This window comes from Siniperca chuatsi, linkage group LG4 (assembly GCF_020085105.1).
Source record: "Siniperca chuatsi isolate FFG_IHB_CAS linkage group LG4, ASM2008510v1, whole genome shotgun sequence".
Lineage (NCBI taxonomy): Eukaryota > Metazoa > Chordata > Actinopteri > Centrarchiformes > Sinipercidae > Siniperca > Siniperca chuatsi.
The window spans coordinates 944,449-970,461 of record NC_058045.1 but is presented as its reverse complement, the minus strand read 5'-3'; the positions used below and the strand labels follow the sequence as shown (position 1 = coordinate 970,461).

General features: G+C 42.6%; 1 protein-coding gene across 1 annotated transcript in view; it reads left to right on the top strand.

Moving 5' to 3' along the window:
* The window catches only part of ntrk3a (neurotrophic tyrosine kinase, receptor, type 3a), a 286,883-nt gene that overhangs the window by 91,896 nt on the left and 168,974 nt on the right, over positions 1-26,013 (top strand). The window contains exon 4 of the mRNA XM_044193839.1: positions 6,459-6,530. Within this exon, the coding sequence (XP_044049774.1) occupies positions 6,459-6,530 (72 nt within the window). The remainder of the gene's footprint in view (positions 1-6,458; positions 6,531-26,013) is intronic.

Below are 26,013 nucleotides of genomic sequence, written 5' to 3'. Positions count from 1 at the left end.
CCTTCCCCTTCAACAAACCTCCCCAGTAACCAACAACTCTCTTTTTAATACCAATACCAAGTCATGACTGGTTGTTGAAACAGCAGGTGAATGAGACAATGTTGGTAAAGCATGAATGAAACGACCACATCAGCTAATGCAATTGCAATTTGGACTGGCACAAAATATTGTTCAGACATTCATGCTCCCCTCAGGATGAACTGTAAAAACTCCGCTGATCCTCTGACTTTCCATCTAGCGCCACCATCAGGTCGACGTGTTAACGTGTCCGACACTTCTGACCAAACACCTGCAGAGCTGCTGACGCTCCCATCAGCCTCAGCTGGTGCTAATTAGCAAATGTTGGCATGCTAACACACCAAACTAAGATGGTGAACATGATAAACGTTATACTGTATGTGCTAATCATCAGCATGGTAGCATTGTCAGGGGTTTCACTTGTCACCTTGCTGCGGTGATGTAGAAGTGTACTCCAGGAGCAAACCAGCATCTTCATAACACACCAACTAATAGTTCTCACAATTACAGAGCATACAAGCACTTTGCAAGGCACTGTGGGATTCCAGGCAAAGCAGGACTGACCAGTTATGTGAAAAAAGGCTGAAGGTCAAAAGGTGAAAATGTTCAACTTTATGCAAATGAGGGCAAAAAAAGGTTTTTTTTGTAAAGTGTTTGCCTTTTTCAGATACATAACATACATTTGAGCATGAAAATAAATTCCTGACTTTTGAAAAAGTAGTTTGACAAAATAATCTGCTTGGTAATTCTCTTTGTCAGTCATCTCAACTGACTCTGAAGAAGACAAGTAATGAAACAAGTGTGTTTCCCAACATGTAGGTTGTAATCCTTAAGATTTTCATTTTATCAAACCCCATTTTGATTCTCTTTATTGCCTGCATGTTTCATGAGTTCAGGTTGATGACAGAAGGACGACGTTGTTGACTGTCTTCTTTTGACTGTGTTTTTATTAAACAACGTGATGCTATGAATCCTCTCTGCCCACAGTATGTTTGGATGCGCTGTAAACCAGCACGCCAGATGCTCTTCTTCTGACAGAGTAGCTGCTCGAATTGTGTTTGCTGCCCCAGTGGTCCATACCTGAGTCATCTCAAATGGAAATCTGAGACCTGTATTATAAAGACACACTTGCTGTAACCACCAGTAATCACAGATGTTACCAAATCATCCAGAACTGAAATCTTACATGGGCATGTTTACCCTTAAATGTAATAAAATGTCTGTGAGACAAGGGAGAAAAACCTCAACTCTGGTAATTAGGTCAACTTTTTGATTCCACCTTGCTCACATTTCTTAGATGTGTAAAGCACTGTTGGGAATCTGGTAGGGCAGGTTTGTAAAAAAAATATTAAGAAGGAATAATAATTGCGAGGCACCACTTATTGGTCCCTGATCTCAGGGACCAATAACCAGACCGTGAATAGTCTCAAAAAGGGATTGTCCAGTTAGAAATACAGTAAGGGTGAATCCGACTGACTGTCACGACCAGCTGTTATTACAACACATACACAAATAACCACAGGCAACTGCTCTTTAGGAGAACAAGAGTTTAACTTTAGCACCAATCAATAATCAATAAACTTCAGCCAATAAAACACTATCATCTACTCTAAGCACAATAAAACATACAACAACCAGCAAGCATGTGTGTGTGTGCAAAATGGTGGACAGGCCCCTGAAACTTAAACAAAAGAAGTAAGAAGCAAAATGGAGGACGCACTCTACTCGTCCTCACCAAGATGGCATGGAGCGTAGCTAAGTTAGGTTACCACGCTATCTGTAAGTGGACTTTTAACTGATAAAACACAGTTATTATATTTACCGCAGTGTCAAATAAAACTAACTACTACGTGGTTAACACGGGAAACACAGCAGCACAGGACGCGGCCATCTGTTATTTCCCACAGCAAAGCTAAATCACACAACAATGAAGGTTACAGGAACACACGGTTATAAACCTATCTCTGCCGAGACACAAGCCTCTCACTTGAGATCGCTCTTGGTAGCGATTGAATGTGTTCAGTTCATTTGGGTTATCCGGCGGAGTCTTCTCAGGCTCGAATCCTGACGGTGGCCGGGGTATGGCTCTGCCAGCGGGTTCAGCAGCAAAGTTGGTCTTCTGGCGGCAGCTGAGGAAAACAGCGGAGTCAACTTAGTGGGAAGTGAGCGGGGGGCAGCGGCTAGCCTTCTCTTCCGTGAAGAAAATGTTTAAATCCATATCTTCCTTCTGCAGGTATATGAGATGGTTAAGTGTATAACAATCTCCTTCAGGATCCAAAAATGTCACCAAACCAGTCTGTTTCTCACCTCCGAGTTAAGACCTTCACCTAGAGAAATTAGTTAAACGTTAATCGAAGCAGCTCGCCTCCTGTAGCAACTTGCATTGCAGTGGAATGGCACAAGAGTCTCCTGTGCTCCTGTGAGGCTCGTCCAGTAGGAATCTAGGATTTGGTTTCAAACTATCTCACACTCAGGTGGGATTTACCAGACCTGAAGGGTTTTGGCACTGTTTCTTTGTTCAGGCTTTTATTTCAACATGTAGGCCACTTCTTTGTTCCCCATGTGGTGAGGTCCCAACAGCACCACTCAGTGTGACCTCTCGTGTTTTTCAGTACATTCTGAGAGAGAAGAACACCTCCAAAACTAAATGTGCGGGCAAACATATACTGACTGACAATGGTCAGGGAGGAAGTTCCCTCATGTCATTATACTGGTTACTATTCGATTTTTAATTTGATAAAACACTAATATCACTGATCAAGTGTATCTGTTCAGCCCTGATCGTGATTTAGTCAGCTGCCCACACAACGGTGCCTAAAGAGCTGAGAGTTTATGGATGAAAAATATCACTGGATCAATGAATGCATTAAAGAATGTGTGATGCCCAGAACATGTAAGCTCTTTGTCTGACTGAGTCTGGTCCACTACCCACTCACACATGAATGGCAAGGAAATCATCAATACAGCTCTAACTGGATTTTAATATGCAACATGGGACCTAACATAACTAATTTAGTAATAATTGAGTAATAATTTTTGAATGTGTGTGATGCTCTGGAGATGTAGTTGTTTGTAATGAATGTGTACGCATTCAGTTACTCACCTGTTTAATAAGCCAACTTTAGAGGATGGGAACTGAAATTAAGTCTTATTTCATCATAGACTCTCAATGCAAGTAGTTGATTTCTTTTTTATTGTTTTAAGACCTCTACTTTCTAGGCCACAGCCAATGATACATGCAAACATCACACTGCCCACGTCGAACGTTATATGCTAATACATGTGGAAGGAGGAATAATAATCCAGCTGGTTAGTCTTTTAACAGCGATGCAAACAGGTTAGGGGTTTAGTCAATTATTTGGTCACTTTTAACAATTAAATGCATCAATCTGGCCTACAGAGAAGAGAAAATTGAAAGATTTGTTTAACTTAAAATTCAAATGAATTATTTACCCACACATTGTATCAGCAGGTTAAATACAATAGGCATATAGAAACTGCACAAAAGACCACCTCGTAAAGCCCGAAACAAGACGGCAAGAAGTATGTTGGAAAATAACTTATAGTAGTTTATTTGTAATCTATTATTATTACAGTCTTTCACTGTAACTATTTCTGAACACGAGCCTGGGGCTCACTGTAGGCATACATCATCAGCACGTGTCGACAGTGTTTGTGAAATTACTCTCACTGCCAGAAGGGGGAGACAAAAGTTCTGCATTCCAGCTTTAAAGTGCTATAAATGATAATGAAATAATTACTGTATATGATAATAGACTTAATTCTGCAAGTCCAACTAATAAGTCCTGCATTAAAAATCTTACTTGAGTAAAAAGTACAGAAGTATTATGAGCTTTATGTACTTAAAGTATCACCAGTAAACATACTGGTTGTGCAGTAAAATGTCTCCTGTGATTGATATCTGATTCTGTCTGACATTATTAGATTGTTAATACTGAAGCATCAATGTTAGAGCAGCATTTTACTGTCGTAGCTGCTCGAGGTGGAGCTAGTTTTAACTGCTTTATATACAGTCAGCTAGTTTTAACTACTTTATACAGTTAGTTAGTTTTAACTGCTTTATAGGCTATACAGTTAGCTATAAACAGTTAGCTAGTTTTAACTGCTTTATATACAGTTAGCTATATACAGTTAGCTAGTTTTAACTGCTTTATATAGCCTACAGTTAGCTAGTTTTAACTGCTTTATATACAGTTAGCTAGTTTTAACTACTTTATATAGGTTACAGTTAGCTAGTTTTAACTGCTTTATATACAGTTAGCTATATACAGTTAGCTAGTTTTAACTACTTTATATAGCCTACAGTTAGCTAGTTTTAACTACTTTATATACAGTTAGCTAGTTTTAACTACTTTATATAGGTTACAGTTAGCTAGTTTAGACCAGTGGTTTCCAACCCAGGGTCCCACCATATGGTCACCTGATTAATCTGAGGTGTTGCGAGATGATTAATGGGAGAGGAAAGAAAAAAAAGTTCTGATACGCAAATTTATATATATATATTTACATTTTTTTAATCTTTGCTTTTTGTGGAATATTGGATAATTTGACCTCTTTGGGCCTCCAATAGTTTGGTGGAACTGCTAACAACTCATAGACATCAACTAGGGGGCCTTAACTAGACACTGCTTTTGATAAGGTGTAACTAGTAGCTAATAGCTATAGCTGTCAAATAAATGTAGTGGAGTAAAATTTCCTCTGAAATGGAGTGGAGCAGAACTATACAGTAGCACAAAATGTACAAACTCAAGTACAGTACCTCAAGATTGTGCTTAAGTACAGTAGGCCTACTGTATTTGAGTAAATGTACGTAGTACTTCCAAGCACAGCTTATAGTGTGAGTATAATATGGAATTGGGACACAGGACAAGTGGTTCAGGTCTGCTGCACAGTTTTGAGTCAGATGCAATTAAGGAATTATTTTGGAGAGCTGCATCATTCTCCAGACAGAGAGGACATTCATCCTCTTGTCCCAATGTTGTGAGACAATTTGTCACAGAGTCTGTGTTGAATATCTGCTCAGCTCCTGTCTCCAGGTCTGAAAGTGACTCAAACCACATGTGTCTCTTTCTCATTCTCACCTTCAGTCTCACATTCTCCTCATTTGTCTTCCTCTCCTCCTTCTGTTTTTTGTCTTTCACTCAATATTTTTCTATTTCTGTCATGTCTTCCTCTAGTCCATCTCCACTCTCTAACCTCTGAGCTGAAAAGGACAGCAGTCAGTATCAACTGCTGTAATTGTGTCTCCACACAAAAGCCAAAGAACATACAGCAGCTTCTGCTCTGACTGAATATGTGTGTGTGTGTGTGTGTGTGTGTGTGTGTGTTTGCTTGTGTTTTCATAACTTGAACAGATGTTGTGTGGCAACTCTTCACAACACTTCTATTCACCAGTAAAATGAGAAATGATTTCTTTCATTCAGTTAGTTGTTATTATCACCACCTGTAAGTCTGTTTAGTGTTTACTCTCTTTTCCTGTAGGTTGGCGAGACCAGTGACTGTTGATGTTTTCAGAAGACAAATTGCAAACTTACAAAAGCTGTCTGTGGCTGCTAATTCTAAAATCAGAACTTATTTATATAATTACCTTGTTAACAAGTCATGATTACAAGATGATGGGCCTTCAAAAGTTTAAGGGATTCTATTTAAGGAAACATTAAGAATGAAGGGTTTGTCATGTATCAGACAGACTCTTTAAGATTCTGTCTTAATACCACCTTAAATGTTTGAAAAGGCTGGCATCATGTGATAAATGGATGGCCTGACCACTCAAAGCGCTTCACACTACACATCACATTCACACACTGATGGCAGGCTAACTGCTCATCAGTCCAAAGAAACGAATCATTCCCTCTCACACCGAAGGCACTCCTCGGGAGCAGTGTGGGGTTCGGCGTCTTGCCCAAGGACACTGCGACATGTGGGCTGGGGGAAGCCGGGATTGAACCGCTGCCCTTGTAGTGTATAGTATGTAGTGTGTGAGGTGCTTTGAGTGGTTGGAAGACTAGAAAGGCGCTATACAAGTGCAGTCCATGTACCATATTTCTCCATACTCATGTAACCTGGCCAGCAGAACTGGGATGGATCCTCAGCCATCACAGGATGTTCTATTCAAAAAGCTTAATATATCAGGTTGTTGTTTAGCTTTTTTTAAAATAATCAAGTGGTCGCAACAGCAAGGTCTGTAGTAGATACTCACTTACATCAGTAATAAACACAGAGAGCATGTTATTCAGTAGACGTTAGTGGAGCAGTGGGTACACAGGAAGGGACGTCAGGACTTCAGCACTCATCTTTGAACACGAACACTGACAGAATAAAAACTGTAGGGCTAACACCGCTGAGCTCTGGTTGTCATTTTGAAGTGAAGTATCCACATCTGTCTCACCTGTCTGTCTCTTTCTCATTCTCTCCCTCAGAAACCTGTCCAAGAACCCCATGTTGACCATATTGTCCTGGCAAATCTTTGAACATCTGCAGCTCTTCGAACTGTAAGTTGACCTTTGTCTTTTAGTCACAGCTGACACATCGTGGCCACACTGTTCTCCCTTCATTGTTGCCAGCACAATCACAGTAAAAAGTCCTGTATATAGTTCCCCTCCCATTAGGCCTGGCTCAGTCTAGTAACCCAAGGTGGCTGGTGCACTCAAACCCAAATGTCTGTATGACGTCTGCTTTCTATGAAAGAGCTCAAAAACCTAAAAAATGCTTAAAAGGTGGCAGGTGTTAATGAACATTTGCAGATTTAACCGTGCCTTTGTTCAAAGAAAACCTGCGTGCTGAGAAAGTGAGTAATGCTGCAGGAATCAAACCAGGCGTGTTTACTGGATACGTTGACCTGAATGTGGGTGGGTCTTTTTCAGTGGACACTCATTGGTTGCAGCAACCACACTTGTAATTACCTTTAGGCATAGCAGAGAACGAAGGGGAGCGTTAGTGAAAAGCTTATGTCACATGTAATCAAGAGATCTCATATATTAGCAGAGTTTGAAGAGCAGTTCATGATAATATGGCTATAATATACCAGTATATATAGATGGCCGATCTGCAGGCAGAGCCAAGAGGGAGCATCTGCTCAGACACGACGAGGTGGACTCTGGGCTCTTTATGCTGTGGAGCTAGCAGACGACAGACATGTTGCTTTCTCGTCACATCCAGTTGCTCAAGACCCTTGTTGGAAAGTGAAAAAGAATCCCAGAGTGAACACGGGTGAAAACTGTCAACTCAATATTTATGTTTTGTTGTTTTTTATGCTGTAGGCTCGTGCTGGTTTTATACTTGACTCAACAGCAGTCCCACAGCAGGTTTTAATTTCTACAGTGGCTCTGTGCTTAGGTTTGAAGCTACGCCATAAGCCTTTAACACACAACTATAGGAGCCCCATTAGAAAACAGCTCAGTGTTGAGCTCCATGTTATTCAGTGACAGTTTTCAGGTACAGCAGAACTCTCAGGCGCTGCTGTTGATTGAAAAACTGCACCTGAACTTCAGTCTTGAGTTGACCCTCTTACTCCAGTCCAACCCGTCCTGCCACCGCAGAGCCACACTGACACTCCTCTGCACAGACAGTATACGAAATACTACAGCACACTGTACAAATGATGGGAAAGCTGGTAGCGCGCTTCAAACTGAGCTCTGTGACTGTAGAGAAACATTAATAATTGATTAATTAAGCCCCCTCCGTAATCCTTCCATGGATAATTCCAAACATTAACATCAACATTCCTGTGTTAACAAAGAGACCTCCTAAATAAGAAGTATGGTATTTCCTGTTGTTGCATGTGTATGCATCTTTATGTATCAACAGATTAATATTAAATATGCCAGTTTTAGCAGAAATACATAAACACAAAGAAACCCTTCAGTGGGTTGAACAGTAACACTGCTGAGTCAGAATGTCATTAATAACTAGACCTATAATAACTACTGTACTCTCGTGTTCAGGGTAACACCGCAAGTCATCATATCAAAGATTTAAATATAAAGGAGGAGGGTTTCCTTACTTGTCTCCAGTGGCAGTAGACTTTCTCACTCAGGTAACATGCCACACTTCATTTCCATTTCAAAGCTTCCAGGGAAATGCTTTGTTTTTCTTTTCCTCTTGTGATGTTCTGTCCTCGTTTCAAAGTCTTTGACACAATGCTGCTGTTGCTGTTTGAAGCGGTTGGTATCACGGAGAAACACACATACGTTCCGTACTGTGAGTACGTTGTGTTTTTCTAACACTCACGTTCGTTCTGTTTTCATTGAACAGTAACACAGTAACTGTCCAGGGTCTCCTGGTATTTTACCACAATTTAGCTCCATAGAATGCCCCAACGGTCACTTCTGGGACTGTTGCTAATTCTCCATTCCATCTCATCAGCGCTGTCTGGACTAAAGCAACATAAATGCTTTATTCCCTGACCATATTTGGACAACAGGGTGGAGCTAGCTAGCTAGGTTAGCAAGATGCATCCGTAAATCACGTTAACTGCGATATTAATTGGGATGCTAATTTTTGCTAGCGAAAAACAGGCTTAAAACAAAATGTACTTACTGGGAAAAATGAACAGCCGACTCCTAGTGTCTTTTAGTCCAGCTGAACACTGAATCACACATTTTTAGGCGACCAAAATGTTACAAAGTTCTTAGACGAAAACACCGACAGCATCCAAAAACAAGTTCACGGCTAGCTAAATGTTCTCAGTGCAGTGGATACGCATCGCCTCTATCCTGACTGACAGGTCGCCGTGGTAGCAACTTGTCAATCACAAGGTAGCCCCACCCTAAAGCATACCCTGCTTTATCGTCTATTTTACTCTAAATGGGACCATCATTTCCAAAATGAACATCATGCTGTATTGAAGAAGACTTGAAACTAGCGATTGAGACCATAAACTAATTAGGAAAGTGTTTACTGAGGTAATACATCAGGTGGGAAGTCGGGCCATTTTCTCATAGACTTCTATACAATCAGACTTCTTTTTGCAACCAGTGGAGTCGCCCCCTGCTGGTCATTAGAAAGAATGCAGGTTTAAGGCGCTTCACTTTTCTGACCCAGAGGTTTCTGCTTGGTCATATGATATCATATGACCAAGCAGAAACCTCTACCCATGTTATGTTATGTTATGCCGTGTAATGCCATATTCTATCATATGATTTCAAGTCATATGGAGGGCGGCTGTGGCTCAGGGGGTAGAGTGTGTCGTCCACAGGGTTGGCGTTCTGATCCCCAGCTTCTCCTGTCCACATGTCAAAGTAGCCTACATGGTAGCTTGCTGCCATGTGTGTGTGTGTGTGTGTGTGTGTGTGTGAGAGAGAGAGAGAGAGAGAGAGAGAGAGAGAGAGAGAGAGGCAAAATGTAAAGCACTTTGGTTAAAAATGCTATGTAAATGTAATTTACCATATACCATATGCTATAACATGATGCCATGTCATTTAATGTTGTGTCATACCATGTCATATCACATACAGTATTAATTGTCATGTAATGCCACTCTCTCACTTTATACAGACTGATGCATGATCAGCTGGTGATAGACTTGCAAATCTTTGCAAATGCAGTGGCTAATCTATGTGTGCAAAAAAGATATATTTAGCCATCTGCTATTTAATACTAGTACTTGGGGATCCCCAGGTACAGCTAATCTACTGTAGCAAAAGTGTGTCTGTTCTTGGCAACAACTTGTCTTGACTGGTTATGCTGATATTAGGTCTGTGATTTCCACAATTTAAACAAAAGCTGGAACTTGGAAAGAACACATTGAGGTACACGAGCCCTCTTTTACATTTTACTGAGTTTCGTAAAGTTTTAAAAAAAACAAGAAAAAAATAAGAGAAACAGTGGAAAAATATCCAGCGATAAAACATGATTATAGTCATAATAAGAATACTACATCAGATGTAAGTGTTAATCCAGGCATCTATGTATTATTCAAGAGCATCACTGCTGAAACACGTACAGCTGAGATTACTCATGCCCTTAATGAGCTCTCTGAAAGTACTTAGGGACACCAGTCCTCTCTGAGCTTCAGGATCTGTTGTAAATCATTCCAAGAGAATGGAGCAGCTTATTTGAAAGTGGACTTTCCAAGCTTTGTATTTACTGCTGGAGCCTGATGTTAACCTTTTTGTAAGTTCATTGTAATCTAACAGGAGCCAAGGCCATCCCACATTCTGAGAAAGCTTGCAAGGATGTGTCACGTAAGGGTCACCAGTTACAAATCGAATTGCCATCCAGACGTTTCCGAGTTGAGGCTGATGCATACATATAGATGACATCACCAAAGTCAAGGACCAACAGAGGAATTGCCAGCACCACTCTATGCCTAAGAATCTTATTTCTATACAGAAAGCTCAATTTCACCCTTAGTTTATAAAGTAAAAGTGAAATATGAGCTATAAAGGTGAACTTGTCATCTATCCATATTCCCAACTACTTGTATTTATGCAGCAATACAGCTTCCATTAATAGTGACGATTGTAAAATTGTCATGTCTGGTGTTTTCCTTTTAGAAAACAACATGTGTTTAGTCTATCTGCATTTTAAACACGTTTCAAATTAACATGTGCTCTTTGAAGATTGTTAAAAGCAAGTTTGCACTTTACAATATTAGACTGTGTCATCAGCATAAAGTCTACCTGTCTGCCTCTCTGTCTGTCTGTCTGCCTCTCTGCCTGCCTCTCTGCCTGTCTGCCTGCCTCTCTGTCTGTCCTTCTGCCTCTCTGTCTGTCTGTCTGCCTCTCTGCCTGTCTGCCTGCCTCTCTGTCTGTCCTTCTGCCTCTCTGTCTGTCTGTCTGCCTCTCTGTCTGTCTGTCTGCCTCTCTGCCTGTCTGCCTGCCTCTCTGTCTGTCCTTCTGCCTCTCTGTCTGCCTGTCTGCCTCTCTGTCTGTCTGTCTGCCTCTCTGCCTGCCTGTCTGCCTCACTGCCTGTCTGTCTGCCTGTCTGTCTGCCTCTCTGCCTGCTTGCCTGCCTCTCTGTCTGTCCTTCTGCCTCTCTGTCTGTCTGCCTGCCTCTCTGCCTGTCTGCCTCTCTGTCTCTCTGCCTGTCTGTCTGCCTCTCTGCCTGTCTGTCTGCCTCTCTGCATGTCTGCCTGTCTGCCTCTCTGCCTGTCTGCCTCTCTGCATGTCTGCCTGTCTGCCTCTCTGCCTGTCTGTCTGTCTGCCTGTCTGCCTGTCTGCCTGTCTGTCTGTCTGCCTCTCTGCCTGTCTGTCTGTCTGCATGTCTGCCTGTCTGCCTCTCTGCCTGTCTGTCTGCCTGTCTGTCTGCCTGTCTGCCTGCCTGTCTGCCTGCCTGTCTGCCTCTCTGTCTGCCTGTCTGCCTGCCTGCCTCTCTGCCTGTCTGTCTGCCTCTCTGCCTGTCTGCCTCTCTGTCTGTCTACCTGTCTGCTTGCCTGTCTGCCTCTCTGTCTGCCTGTCTGCCTCTCTGCCTGTCTGCCTCTCTGTCTGTCTACCTGTCTGTCTGCCTCTCTGCCTGTCTGTCTGCCTCTCTGCCTCTCTGCCTGTCTGCCTCTCTGCCTGCCTGTCTGCCTCTCTGTCTGCCTCTCTGCCTGTCTGCCTGTCTGTCTGCCTCTCTGCCTGTCTGCCTGCCTCTCTGCCTGTCTGTCTGCCTGTCTGCCTGTCTGCCTGCCTCTCTGCCTGTCTGTCTGCCTGTCTGTCTGCCTCTCTGCCTGTCTGCCTGCCTCTCTGCCTGTCTGTCTGCCTGTCTGCCTGCCTACCTGTCTGCCTCTCTGCCTGTCTGCCTGCCTCTCTGTCTGCCTGTCTGTCTGCCTCTCTGCCTCTCTGCCTCTCTGCCTGTCTGTCTGCCTATCTGCCTGTCTGCCTGCCTACCTGTCTGCCTCTCTGCCTGTCTGCCTGTCTGCCTGCCTCTCTGCCTGTCTGTCTGCCTGTCTGCCTGCCTACCTGTCTGCCTCTCTGCCTAACAGACACGATGATGGGATAATGTGCCTCAGAATGAGCAGCCACGGTCGTGTCTTTGTTTTGTAAAGGTGTTGCTTTGCGTAATGCAGTGACGCTATCACTGGCATACTGTACAGCTCACTGCATGTAAACATGCAGCAGCAGGGCCGGTGACGTACTGGGCCCAGCATTTAATGAGACACCCTACTGCTTCATGTGTTACTTACATTCTGGTAACATTGTTTGATATCATGCTAACAGTCTGCTGCTGTATTTAGCAGCACCGCTACTGGTGATTCTAACAGAGACAGTTCCGGACTCCAGCTGTGGACAGTGTGGCAGCAGCGCTGTGCCCGGAGGCAGCGGCAGGAGATGTGTGTGTTGCAACATGTGCTGCCAACACGAGCCTGCGAAGGTGCTGCTAGCTGTTCTAGCTGGGATATTTAAAGCAGGGCTGCTGGGATGCTAATAGTGTGATACTGCTGGGGCTATTTGCTGTGCTGAGTGTGCAGTGTGGGAGACACACACACACACACACACATACTCACAGTGTGTTTTTTAGTTCTGTATCTTTTTGAGCTCGTTCAGGTGTCAGGAATGATATGATTGAGTGAGTAACAGTTATTATAGACATTGTGGACATTACTGTTTCTAAAGCTACAGTTATTACAGCTATATGTGATCTAAAGTAGTATATTATATTTAACAATCATAGGATTTCCACCCCCCCCCCACTCTGTACCTCTCTCTCCTGTCTCAGTCCGTGATTTTAATCCAGCTGCCAAACTCAATTTAGTCAAATCTTTTTAAATGCAACTTTCCACCCGAAAGGATTGAAGCAAAGAAAATCCTGCGGAAATAGAAAAGTCCCCAGCCGCATTCTGTGGACGTACAGACGTGTAGTTCGAGGACGGCATGCTGTGTTGACCATGAGCAGCCCGAGTGGTTGTTTGACAGGTGTGACACACAGCAGCACACACACACACACACACACCTCTTTTAATCTACCGAATGACATCATGAAAGTATACTGTAATATAATGTATTTTAACAATGCAGGATAGCAATTAAACAATGTTAAACATTTATATCACATACAAGGCCGATAACATGAAGTCAAATAACATATTCCCAATCAATCAAAGAAGACGTCAGTCATTTTGAGGTCCGGCTGTGTTGCTGTGAGTTGTCAGGCAGGTTTTTTTGGGGCAGACACGTTAATGTTATATGCTATAATTTCTGTTATTTTATCATTAGTTTGCGAGCTGAGCTGATGGGTGGCAGGCGAGAGGAGCACCGCGCCCACAGCTCAGACTCACCCAACAGATTTTTATTGACTGCCCTTCGCTGGTTTGATTGGTTTGGATTTGCTTGAAATTGTTTTATGATCTGCTTGTTATGAAGTTGTTGCCTTGTGTGAAGCACTTTGTAACGTGGGTTTAGAAAAGTGCTTTATAAATAAATATTATTATTGTATATTAAGTCATTTTCAGATTCAAATGACTCCTTAGCGGTATGATGAACTGATGATAATGGTACAGTAATATAATTATGATTTTGAGGAGAACATGAAGGTTATGGAGAAACCATTACAATGTGTATCTCCAAATTTGGTGATTTGGATTTTTTCCAGATGAACTGAAGGAGTTTTGTGTTTCTTTATTGGTTGAGAAAATGCTCCTACTTCTCGAAGTAGTAAACCATTTTAAAACCAATTGTTTCTTGAGAAAATGCATCGCCACAAAGCTGAGCAGTATCAACAATAACCACAGCAACATTTGTAAACAGTAAGACAGTTAGTGCAAAGAAATATGATTAATGCAACAGGTTACTTTTTGTACATGAGGTGGTGGATATGACAGTATAGAGCAAGCACAGTGTGTGTAGATTTAAAAGTGGTAATATTCACATAAACAATGAGATCACCTCTTTCAAATGAACAAAGCACTTCTCCCAGACCCGGGCACCGGCCCTGTAGTGCCGTTAACGTCCCTCTAACCTGGGACGGGGCCTCAGCCTGTAAGCACAACGGACAGCCGCCCTCTCTACTTGGGTCCAGACGTGCTCTGTGTCTGTTTGTAGCTATTGCTACAATCCTTGAGAACCACTGAGAACCGCCAGCATCCTTTAGGAGAAAGGTGTGGCCCAAAAACCTCAGTTCACCTCGACGCGGCAGTACAGCTGTTTCTTTCTCCCAGCTCAGGTGTCCCATTCACTCCCCAACAGCAGGAGACATTCAGTCCCATAGGTCAGCCAAATGCTCTGAGTGCTGCAGGTCGTTCCCTGTTCTTCAAACGTGGGTTAAGAAATCCAGACTTTCATGCATCAGTCTTAAATAATCCTGTCTGTTCTCATCGTTTGGGGGCTGATTTGTTAAGCCTGGATGAAGTTATCTTGAATAACAACGCACTCTTTTTTAATAAAGGCAAAATGAGTTAGGAATTGAAGCCATTATCAGCATTCATATGATAGGAGTGCTGATCATGTGATTGCACTTACATGAGGTAAGTGTGTTGGGAACGCCCCCCAGCATGCACTGGGGGACTCCAACAGCTCCAGTGTGTATTTTCAGCACAATGTGCTTTTGGTTTCGGGAGAACGGGCCGTCGGACTAACGGACTTTTGGGCCTTGTTGCCTTTTTCTTTCTTACTTGTCGGATCTTTTTTCCCGGGACTGCTGCTGCTGCACCAAGGACCCGCACGCCGACCACAGCGCGCCACACAATGTTTCATTTTGGAGGTTTGCTTCAGCAGCTCCCAGCACCAACAACGCACCAGCTGCCCTGTGAGAGCGCTGGACCTTGGCAACATGTCTATCCGTCCTGTAAAGCATCTGTCCATCAGGAAACTCCGTAAATCACCTAGAGTCGAGGCAGAGCAGCCGGAGGACATCAGAGGGAAAACCAGAAAATATTTTCTCCATAAAATGTGATCCATTTTCACCAAAATTTGAATAAAGTCATAAGGTTGTGTTTTTGTACAGTAAGCAGTGCATATATAGCAGGGAAGTGAGATGCGATCACAAGTGGTCACTGGAGACGCATGTGGAGGTGTGAACTCACGTACGAGCTGTCCACTTGTGATCGGATCACCCAAGACGCATGTTAGTACCAACAGGGGTGGAGCAGCGATTTTAAAAGTGTGGGGGTTCTAGGGGTTGGTGGTGACTCCATTCCTGCATCCACCATAAACAAATAACAGCTCAAAATGTACATTGTAGCACCACGCCCTCCACCCAAAGATACTATATTCATCTGCATTCAACATCCCATATTAAGCAATGACTTTAGACTGTTTGTTAAAAAAACACACTTTACACAGTTAGTTACTTTTCAGATTACAATTGTTTCATCCCCTTCCTGTCCAACGAATGAATGAAAACATGTATCTCCAAATTTGGTGATTTTGAATGTGAATTTTAAAGTGTTCCTTTATGGGTTGAGGAAATTCTTCTACTTTTTAAATTGAATAAACTCCAGAAACCTCAGATATAATAAAACACTGACAGGAGCATTTTACTGCACAGTGAGGACTTTTACTGTCACACTTTAAGTACATTCAGCTGATAATACTCACATACTCTTGCTTCAGTAAGGTTTGAATGCATGACTTTTACTTAGTGGAGTGTTTTCACAGAGTGCTGTTAGTACTAAGTAAAGGATCTGAGGACTTCTTCCTCCTCTGGTGAGCCACCATTAGCTTGCATTAATGTTAAGTTTGGTTGCCAGTTGGCTTGCATTTGGTGTGTGTATGCTCCTATACATGGTGGTCCTGAGGATCAAAACACAACAACATTTCACAAAACACAATGACCTTTCAGATTACGGAAAAGGAGGGACAACACTTGTTTGTGATTGGAAAGAACCCAAGTCCCTGGCGACAGTTAAATCATTTCCTGTTTGTGTAGCCTAGCCTAGCCTACTACTCTCAGCAGTGTCCTTGTACAAATCTTAAACTGAGTTTGAAAGGATGGAAGAGAAGATTGAACTCATAGAGAATATTTTAACAAAGGACATATGATGCAGCCTGATTCTTGATATGCTTTCAACATGTAAGGTAAGGTACTGTAAATGTTTCGGTGCAGGGCAACTGTTGACAACCTGACAGCTGCCTTACTGTAATGTCCACAGGTCGCTGTCTCTGTCCTTACATTGATGACAGATTGATCATGAAAGCGGTCATGTTGTTGAAGTAAACCTGCCAGCGAGCAGCTTCACAGAGTCAGTTAAGTTCTGTCTCTTTCTGGAATGGAAAAGAGTCGCCTTCATCTCAGGGTTAACAAGGTCAGAGTTTTCACTAGACCTGCTTTCTGAAACAGGGGGTTTGGATTTTTATTACTTCGAAGTTGATGTTTGTTGGTCCACATTTGAGCCACATGATTCTGTGGGAAAACCCGTCCAAACGGTTTTAATTTGTCATTTACCGTCTACATGCCAACAATGTGTCCGCGACAAAGTTTCGCGAGGGTTCAGTTCACGAAGCATTCGCATTACCATCTCCCTTTTAACACAGAGGCCATGATGTGAAAGAGTCGGCGCAGCGTTTTTTCACCTGAGAAGCTTTGGTGGCTTTGATACGGAATATCTGCAAAAGTGACTCTAGCTGACTGCTGCGTACCTGTTAACCCATGGCGAATGAAATGTTTCTCCAAGCCTTATCTTTCATATTGATACTGTGGTAGTCCGGGGATGTCATCTGGGACAGACATGGATACTCAGAGACCAGCAGTATTCATTTCCCCTATATTGTTGTCGTTGTTCAGCTCTTGTAGCTTACATGTAGGATGTGACGGTTGGTCTTTGTGGGATTCGTCCCGCCCCTCCTCCATTGTGATTGGGTAAAAAGTGACTGTGACGAGCGCAGCGTTTTGCAACAGCTGAACATTTTCAACTCTTGGCGACCTGAAAAAAACGCTCAGTGCCTCGTCACGCTCCTGGCATTTGTAGCATAGCGTAAAGACGCGGCGCTCCCATTGCAAGCAAAACAAACAATATGCTGGCCTCAGTAAAAAACGCTGTGATGGACACACGGCCTAACGTGTTTTTAACATATCCAGATACAGATCACGTGTTAATTATCCAATGTACACCTGGCATTATCATGCAATCTGTATCTGGATATGTTAATGGATGTTAATGCATGAAGAACACATTGTGATCAGAATGTGATCGGATCAGCCAGAGGTCAGGTGGTCAGCCTCGCTTTGTGATCAGATCTCAGCAGGTGTAAATGCAATCCATAGTGTGGCCACATTCTTAAGAAATAAATAAAGCCTCTTCCTGCTAACTCAGACAAGCCTGGCAAAAGCTACATGTAGTAGCAGTAACGTTAGCTAGTATACCTTGCTTCCTTTGACCTGGGACGAGCCATGTTTGTTGATAAGTTATCAAGCAACACCTAACTAATTTTAAGATCCGATCACATTGCAAACAATCAAGATAACAAGAAAATATTTTAATACCAGGTGTAAATGCAAAGACCCATGAATCGGACGTCATTACCCAGATAATGTATCCAGATACAGCTCACATGTTATATACCTGGTGTAAATGGGGCCAATGTCAAGTGGAAATATGGTCTTGGTAGTTTCTTTCAGGGTAACCCAGCAAGCATTTAGGGGTTTATCAAAACTGGGGCTTCTCAGGTTTCCTGTACCCAGGAGGTTTATATGTGCACACTTAAGCAGAATAATTTAAACAGAACAGGGACAGCTAGCGTGCAAAAGTACTGGGATTGGAGGCACTTCTATTCAATCCCTTAATTTTGCAATTTAAACTCACACAAGATCAAAATGTTGCTCAGTACAAATTTAATATTGAAATCAATTTTTGGTTTTTGAATAAACTTCATTAATAAATTGAGATTTAATTTACCCAGTTTGGGTAAATTCAGTTCCACCTGTCAGATGTAAAGCCTGTGAATGTTAAATATGAGGCTGTGGGTGGTCTATCAGTAAAGCTGACTAACGCTCCATCACCTCCTGTCGTCTGCAGTTATTGTAAGCCATTCAGCTGTTTTCTGTGTGTTAGTAAAGCGGATATTCTCCTCTATTTAAGCCACATAGCCCCTGTTGGTGCTGCTAAGACTCCTGGTAATGGATATCCATTCAGTGCTCTCACACATGCCTGCAGCCACACTGTGAATGACTGACTCAACACCATGCTGGGCCTTATGGAGAACAAAGACCACCCACATACAAACTGTGCACGCTTCCTCACTCGTTACATGTGTAATGTGAATTCACAAAGTGAACCCATGCAAACGCTGTCACACAGGAAAATTCTGCCTTTCAGTAATGATACTTACACTTAGTTCAAATAACATAACCCAGTGGTATGTGGAAAGTGTCCAGTAACACTGCAGTGCAGTCTACATTACATACTGTACAATCTCAGGATTCAAGCGATGTCAGACTTAAAACCAGTGTGAAGTATAGTGCATATGGGTCAGTGACTTGATAAACCTCCGTTTGCTCAGGGCTGGTTAGCTCTGACTAGCTGCAACCCGGCCATGCATGTCGCTATCATGCTCGCTTATACCATAATAATAATATAATAAACTTTATTTAAACAGCACCTTTCAGAACACAGTTACAGTGTTTATATGGTTGAACCAGCTCAGGAGGCAATGAGTCAAATAGAATCAGACAATTAAAAATAATACAAAAGAAAAATGGAATAAAATACCCAACAATAATATAAGATAAAAACAACAACAACAACAATAATAACAATAATAAAACAGATAATACATGTTGGAAATTAAACAGTGTGCTAACATTAGTAAAAAGATACATTTTGTGAAGCGATTTCACTGATCTTCAGGCAGGGAGTTCAGCGCTGACGGGTCCTGACTGTAAAAGCCTGCTCACCTTTAGTCCTGAACCAGGACTCAGGAACAGCCAGCAGAGCGCTGCCTGAGGATCTGAGGCTGTGCTCTGGCTCATAGGGGAGCAGCAGTTCAGCAATATAACTGGGAGTTAAACCATGAAGTGCTTTAAAAGTAATCAGTAAAATCCCAAAACACTGACAGGTAACCAGTGAAGAGAAGCTGAAACAAGTGATATGATCATGTCTTCTACTGCTGGTTAAAAGCTGAGCAGCTGCGTTTGAAGCTGAAGGTGTGAGACAGTTTTTTGGCTGAACCCTGAATACACTCAATTACAATAATGAAACCGAGATGATATAAAAGCATGTATGACCTTCTCGAGCTCTAACTGGGATATTTCAGTGCAGCATTTTGTATGGTTGTATTTTGTACAGAAGTCATTGTACTACTGTATATTGTATTTTGCAAAAAATGATTAAAAAAAATATATACTTGTATTCTTGCAGAAACAGTTCATGATTTGGCACATGAGGATACAGTTATTACAATTCACTAAAGTCATGAAATATAGGGTTATATATTTTTCACCACTGGCATTTCTGTGTTGATATAGCTGCATATATAATCAAATTAAAAGGCGTCTAACAAAATAATCTCAACTCAAAGGTCCACTTATTAGCTTTCAGAGCTTCTGGTGTTCATTCAGTCTCTGTCCAGGCTCCTTGCTGTTTCACTGATGTAGTGCTCCCCACAGCTGTCACATGTGATGTCATGATGATGACATCCTCTCAGGGGGGTCGGGTCTGTAGGGTGGACCAGCAGAGATCTGAAGGTGTTGAATGGTTTGTGGTAAGTGCTGACTCCTTGTGACATGTAGACTGTGTTCGTGCTGTAGCATGTCAGTAGTTCCAAAGAAAATATCCTTTTCATTGCTTTTACACAAACTACCAAAGTACAGAGAAACTGAAATGAAATATAAGGACTGATAAGAAATAAAGTCAAACTACTTGTGATTTTTTTTCCCATAATCCTCAAATCTAATACAGTAAAATAAAAGACTGAATGAAATAATTCAGTATGAGTAAATAAAGTATGAGAACCACATATTTTGCTTAATGTGAATGAAAAAATTTAGTAATAATAAGATATGGATAAAATTCATTTGGCATTTCCATGTGGATATGGCTGAATATATTACATTAGCAAGAGGTGATGTGCACTAATGTCAATATATACTTCACTTTGCAGTGTGTTTGGGTGAGAGTCTGTTCTTTTGGCTGCGTTACCTGTTCAGATAAGCTTGAGTTGGAAAGAAGAAAAGAGAAATGTGTCCATTTGGTTAAAAAAGATTAGACAAAATCCTTCAAGTAGCAGCTCTGATGACCACAGTGTCAGCCTCGGCTTTCATTTTGCCACTACATTTACTCAGCTTTTCATCGGTGTCCATGTCCAAATCTGTGAAATGTCAAAATTTGTGAAAGTTTGCCAGGCCTTAAGGTCAGACTGTGCTTGATTCGTGTTGCGTATCAACATCTCCTGGTACTGATGTGGTCCACAGGCCGGCCAGCTGAGTTGGGCAGGATAAAGCCTCATGACAAACATCCACAAAAAAGGTCAGATAGTGATTAGCCTACTTTATGTGCTACAAGCACACTGCAGCCTACAGCATCTCTTTGTGAATGACCTGTCATGTGAAAAGTTGCCTAAATCTAGCACTTAATATAAGTGGAGACTGTGTCTTTAGTTGCTTCATTTGGAATTATATCTAATGCTTGCAAAGATGGGCTACAGTATGGAAGTGTGTTTTGCCCAAAGCATCTTGCTGCCATGTTATATAATGTCCAGCCAGTCATTCCTGCTTGAATGTCTGTGTTCCCTAACCCCTCTCTGTGGTGCCCCCTGGTGTGTGGACGTCTACAACTTGTTTACATGTGAAACAAGTTGCTCATTAACCAAAACTAAGGTCTATATCATACAAATGTGGTTGTGTTGTTGCAATAGTAATCCTGCTCAGTACGAGAGGAACCGCAGGTTCAGACATTTGGTGTATGTGCTTGGCTGAGGAGTCAATGGTGCGAAGCTACCATCTGTGGGATTATGACTGAACGCCTCTAAGTCAGAATCCCGCCTAGACGTAATGATACCATAGCGCCGCGGATCTTCGGTTGGCCCCGGATAACCGGCTTCGGTCGGTCAGTAGAGCCGTTCGTGACAGGGCTGGGGTGCGGCCAGATAATGGTCGCCCCTCTCCTATCTTGCACCGCATTTTTGTGGAGAACCTGGTGCTAAATCACTTGCAGACGACCTGATTCTGGGTCAGGGTTTCGTACGTAGCAGAGCAGCTCCTTCGCTGCGATCTATTGAAAGCCAGCCCTTGATCCAAGCATTTGTCGGCCGTGGGCGACACGGCCCTGAGGAAGTGCAGGTCTGGTAATGTCCTCTGTGTACAATCCCATGTCCTCTCTGGTTCACAGAGCGGCATGACCTGCAGAGGACCAGGGGAGTGGAGAACTGAATTTCGGTGATGATGTAAATAATTGTAAATAGTTGTATTTAACCAAAGAAACAAAGTCATCTGCTACAAATGGACAATACTGCTTCATATTATTGTTTGGAGAGGTCTGGATACATTTCAGACACATACATATCTAACCCTCCATTTTCTATATCCAATAGAAATATGTTTGTCATTAGCTCCAAGATTGTCTGTTTAAAAAAACAAAAAACAAAATATTATTTCTTGAAGAACTGAAAAGAGCATTTTAGCAATTTTGGAGAGGTTTTGGATATAATTTGGCACACAAAAGTACACAGTACACTGCTTCCTAATTTCCCTGCAAAACCTTGGTACTCTTCAGGGGTGCAAACTTGTCACCTTTCGGCATAAACTGCCATTTTGAATCCAAAGTAGGTCATTTGTGTGATTTGTGTAGATCTGACAAGTTTTTGAAATGGGGGGGGGTCTAAGTTGTTAAAAAAAAGCAAAGCATCTCTGGGAGGACAGTAGCGTTATGATGGCCTTGATATGTAGAGTTTTATAATTCACCTTTTAGTAGCTTCACTGTAAAACAAAAACATTTAAGTGCACTTTTATTTTTAAATTTGAGCATTGAGCATTATTTTTAATTTTGAGCATAACATTAAGTTATGCTTATACATTCAGTGGTAGTGAAGAAGTGTCTTCTTCAATTTAAGCCATTACCATGGTTCTGTGATGTCTCATGATGAGAGGTTATTAAGCATTAAATTGAGGTATGTAAAATCAGAAGCCCAAAACAGAAAGGGTAACCCCTTTGAGCCCATTTTAGGTATGCACCCTTTATGTTAATCTGAGGACAATTTAAGAAGTTGGTCTCATGTCTGAATAAACACCTGAGTCACTTTTACGTAAAAGTCACAACGGCATTCTTACTACTGTCAGCTATTATAAAACAGGCAGCAGAATTTGCTCTGTAATAACCTTAAATGATATAAAGATTGTATTCAAAAATGCAAAATTGTATTAATGGATTCACTGTAAGAAGAGGGGGTGACTCACTCACACTCATTAAGTCTTCAATGGCAAAATAATTTTTAAAATCCATCAATGCTGCAGCCTGAGAGAGAAAACGCATGCTCTCGTGCACCTTCTCTCTCACCAGGTGCCAAATATCACAAATCATTGTGGTTCCTCCCATACATTTTCTGTCATGTCTGAATAGAGCCATAGGGAAAATTAATGGAAATGTCTCCTCTGTGTCTGAATAACAAAAAGCCATCATTTTTAACAGATTCAGAACCAGCTTTATTTGCTCCACTCCTAGTTATCCATGTAATGTCACCCCATAACAGAGATAGGGGCCCAGGTAAAGTTAGAATCAGCTGGACCAAAAGTAATTGGCTGGGAGAGAGGCTGACAGATATAGTACCTGGCAGCCCACTCGCCTGACTGGCCACACTGGTGCGTAATCAAAGACGCATCTCTCTCGCTCTTGTTTTTGTATAATTTTGGCACTCTGTTTTTGCAGATGCGCTGTTAATGAAGGCACTGAGCCCAGAGGCAGGGGGAGGGGTTTAAAGATGTGACTGAGCCAGCCCAGTGTCTAGAAAATAAACAATGGGCTGTTCTACCTAGGACTATGGATTTTGTCCTCCATCACTTACATTAGAAACACTTTAGGAAGGGATTTCTTAATGGTCAGTGTTAGCAAGAGGAATGATTACAACAAGCAAAAACTGTTTCAATGTACAGGCAGATGAAAAAATGTGAATCCTTTAAGATCTCTCTATATGTTAATGAAAACTGTTTTTGTACCCATTCTCTCCTACAATTTAAATACGAGATAACAACAATAATCTTTACTGTATAGATGCTTTTTTTCTAAACAATACAGATTTCAGTACATGTGAATATACTGTACATTCAGCTGCTGCAAATAGTTTCATCCTGCCCACCTCCACATCGCTCCCTCCTCCCCTGCTCCTTTTCTTATTTTCCTATTTCCATCCTAATCCCTCCACATTTCTCTCATCTCTTACCTCCATTTCGACCCCACCGTATATGATCTACGTTTTGATTCCCAACCTAGAAATTAATTATCTTTAATTTACTGAATTGATAGCCCTGCAAGCCTGCTCAGATTATTACCCATCTCACTTTTAAAAGACAATCCTACTTACTTTTTTTGGTTGAGAAGTGGTTTTGTTGAACCTCTATGGATAACACTGGTTATCTGCAGAAGCCTTTAATTAATCCTTATTAATCTCGTCAGCTGGAGCCTTCCACACCAGGATGTTAGTGCCCAGCTTTCCTCCACAGCCCTTGCGGCACCATGGCAACCATCAACTTCACCCCGTCTACAGCAAGTCCTCCCATTCATCATCCTAACCTTTATCTCCGGTCCATCTCCAGTTCCCACCAGTCTACCCCAACAGATCATAGACATACACAGATCTTTCTCTCCTCATCATGACTTCCCTTCGTCAACCACCTACCGACAGATTCCTCGAAGGACACAAAGGGCACCTCTACTCGAAAAGGAATACACCCACAGAGTTCGCTTATGCTTTCTATCTCTTCAGAGACGTGGTTCACAATTCCCCACCCGCCGGCAGGAAATGGACAATTACATGGCCATCATCCTTAATCTGGCCTTCCATTTTGGAGTCAATGGTTTCTAACATATTATACACTCTGCCTTTGAAGCCGCAGCCCGTCTACAGCAGGCCATTGAGGACACATGCCGGGCCACACTTGACAGTTAAATTACTGCCACATCCTCGCCACCCATGCAGCCCTAACATGCTCCACATGTGGTGCCCCTTCTCATCCAGCCTCTTCCTGCTCTATTCCCACCCATTCTAAGCCAATTTCCTCCTCGACCCATACTGCACCAAATGCCAACTTCCCTCCCCACTAGATCACCTCAACTTCGCTTATGAATCATTCTCCAAGGGTGAGCCTTATCTCTCACTTAGTATCAATTGCTTTCCATTGTCAGTGAATAAACTAACTGTTCCATCTCCCTGGACAGTCCAAGCCGTGCCGAACTCCATGTTTGCTTCAACTTCCTTCGCTGACTCATGGGGATATCTTCAACAGCATATCACCCTCAACCGTCTTGTCTTACTTGGAAGCTTGGAAGAGTTTCTGCTACCTTCACAACAGTATAACATAACCACCCGTCCTTCGATCTCGTAACCATGACCCGTTTTGCATCCACACCATTCGCTCTGGATACAGCATCCCCAATGTTGCTCAAACTGTAGAAGTCATGTTCTCGCTTGCTTTCGGTTTCCTTCCTTTCGCGTCGACCCACGCTGTCACGCCTGCATTTCAGACTTGTCTAATTTCTCAATCAAAACCATGCTATTTACTTAAAGCGGACCAAAACCAACCAATCCAGTAAGCTCACACCTGACCCACAAAGCGTCCCCGCACAAAGCAATAGACAGAAGACATACAAGACTTCAAGTTCCACTCATAATCTTTCGTTTCCAATAAATCACTTAATCGCATCTGTTGATGGTGTGGTCCTTCCTCGTGAATTGGAGCTATTTAGCAGAGCTTCAGGAGCAGAACTGCACCTCAATCACACCACTTCCGGCATGACCATTAACAACCACCAAAACCATCTCCTCCTCTTTTGCTCTCGTATTCTGTGCAACTCCCTCCCATCCCTTTCTTTCTCCTATTTTTCCACTCCTTGCTACTCTCCGTAGGGTCCCGGGGGGGTCCTTCTTGCCCGTGTGCTACGGCGGATTCCCCACAAAGCTTCCCCACACAAAGCGATAGACAGAAGAAATACAGGAGTTCAAGCTTCACTCATAATCTTTCCTTTTCATCAATAAATAACACATTTGTTGATGGTGTGGTCCTTGCTAGTGAATTTTATAGATTGGTAAATCTTCTTAGCTGTCATAAGCTAAGAAGATTTGCTGGACCAGACGGCATCCTTGGTCTCGTACTCAAGGCATGTGCAGTGCAGCTCGCTGGGGTCTTTATTTATATATATAATATATTATATTTTCAACCTGTCCCTCGCCCAAGCAGCTGTGCCAGCATGCTTTAAATCCACCTCCATTGTGCCAGTGCCGAAACACTCTAGTCCAACATGCCTGAACAACTGAACCGCCCTGTAGCACTCACACCCATTGTCATGAAGTGCTTTGAGCGGCTGGTCCTGGCACACCAAAGGACTTCCTCACATCCACACTGGACCCATACCAGTTTGCCTACCGCAGCAATAGGAGCACAGAGGATGCAGTCTTCATGGCACTGCACGCTGTACTTACACACTTGGACAATAAGAACACTTGCCTGAATGCTGTTTGTTGACTTCAGCTCTGCATTCAACACTGTCATCCCTTCCAAGTTAATCACCAAACTTGGAAACCTTGGCATTAACATCTCCATTTGTAATTGGATTATGGACTTCCTGACAGGCCTCAATTTGTTAGGACAGGCCACAGCTGCTCCACCACCATCACACTCAACACTTCTTGGTCAAGAAGGCTCACCAGTGCCTCTTCTTCCTGAGGACACTGAAGAAGAACCAACCAACTGTCCTCAGTTATCCTGGTGAATTTCTATTGCTGCACAGTAGAGAGCATCCTAACCAACTGTGTCACAGTCTGGTGTGGGAACTGCTCTGCTGCAGAGCGCAAGGTACTGGAGCGGGTGGTGAAAACTGCCCATCACAGGGACTCCACTTCCAGCCATTGAGGAGATGCAGAGGAAACGCTGTCTGCATCGAGCCCGCAGCATTCTTAAGGACACCTCTCACCC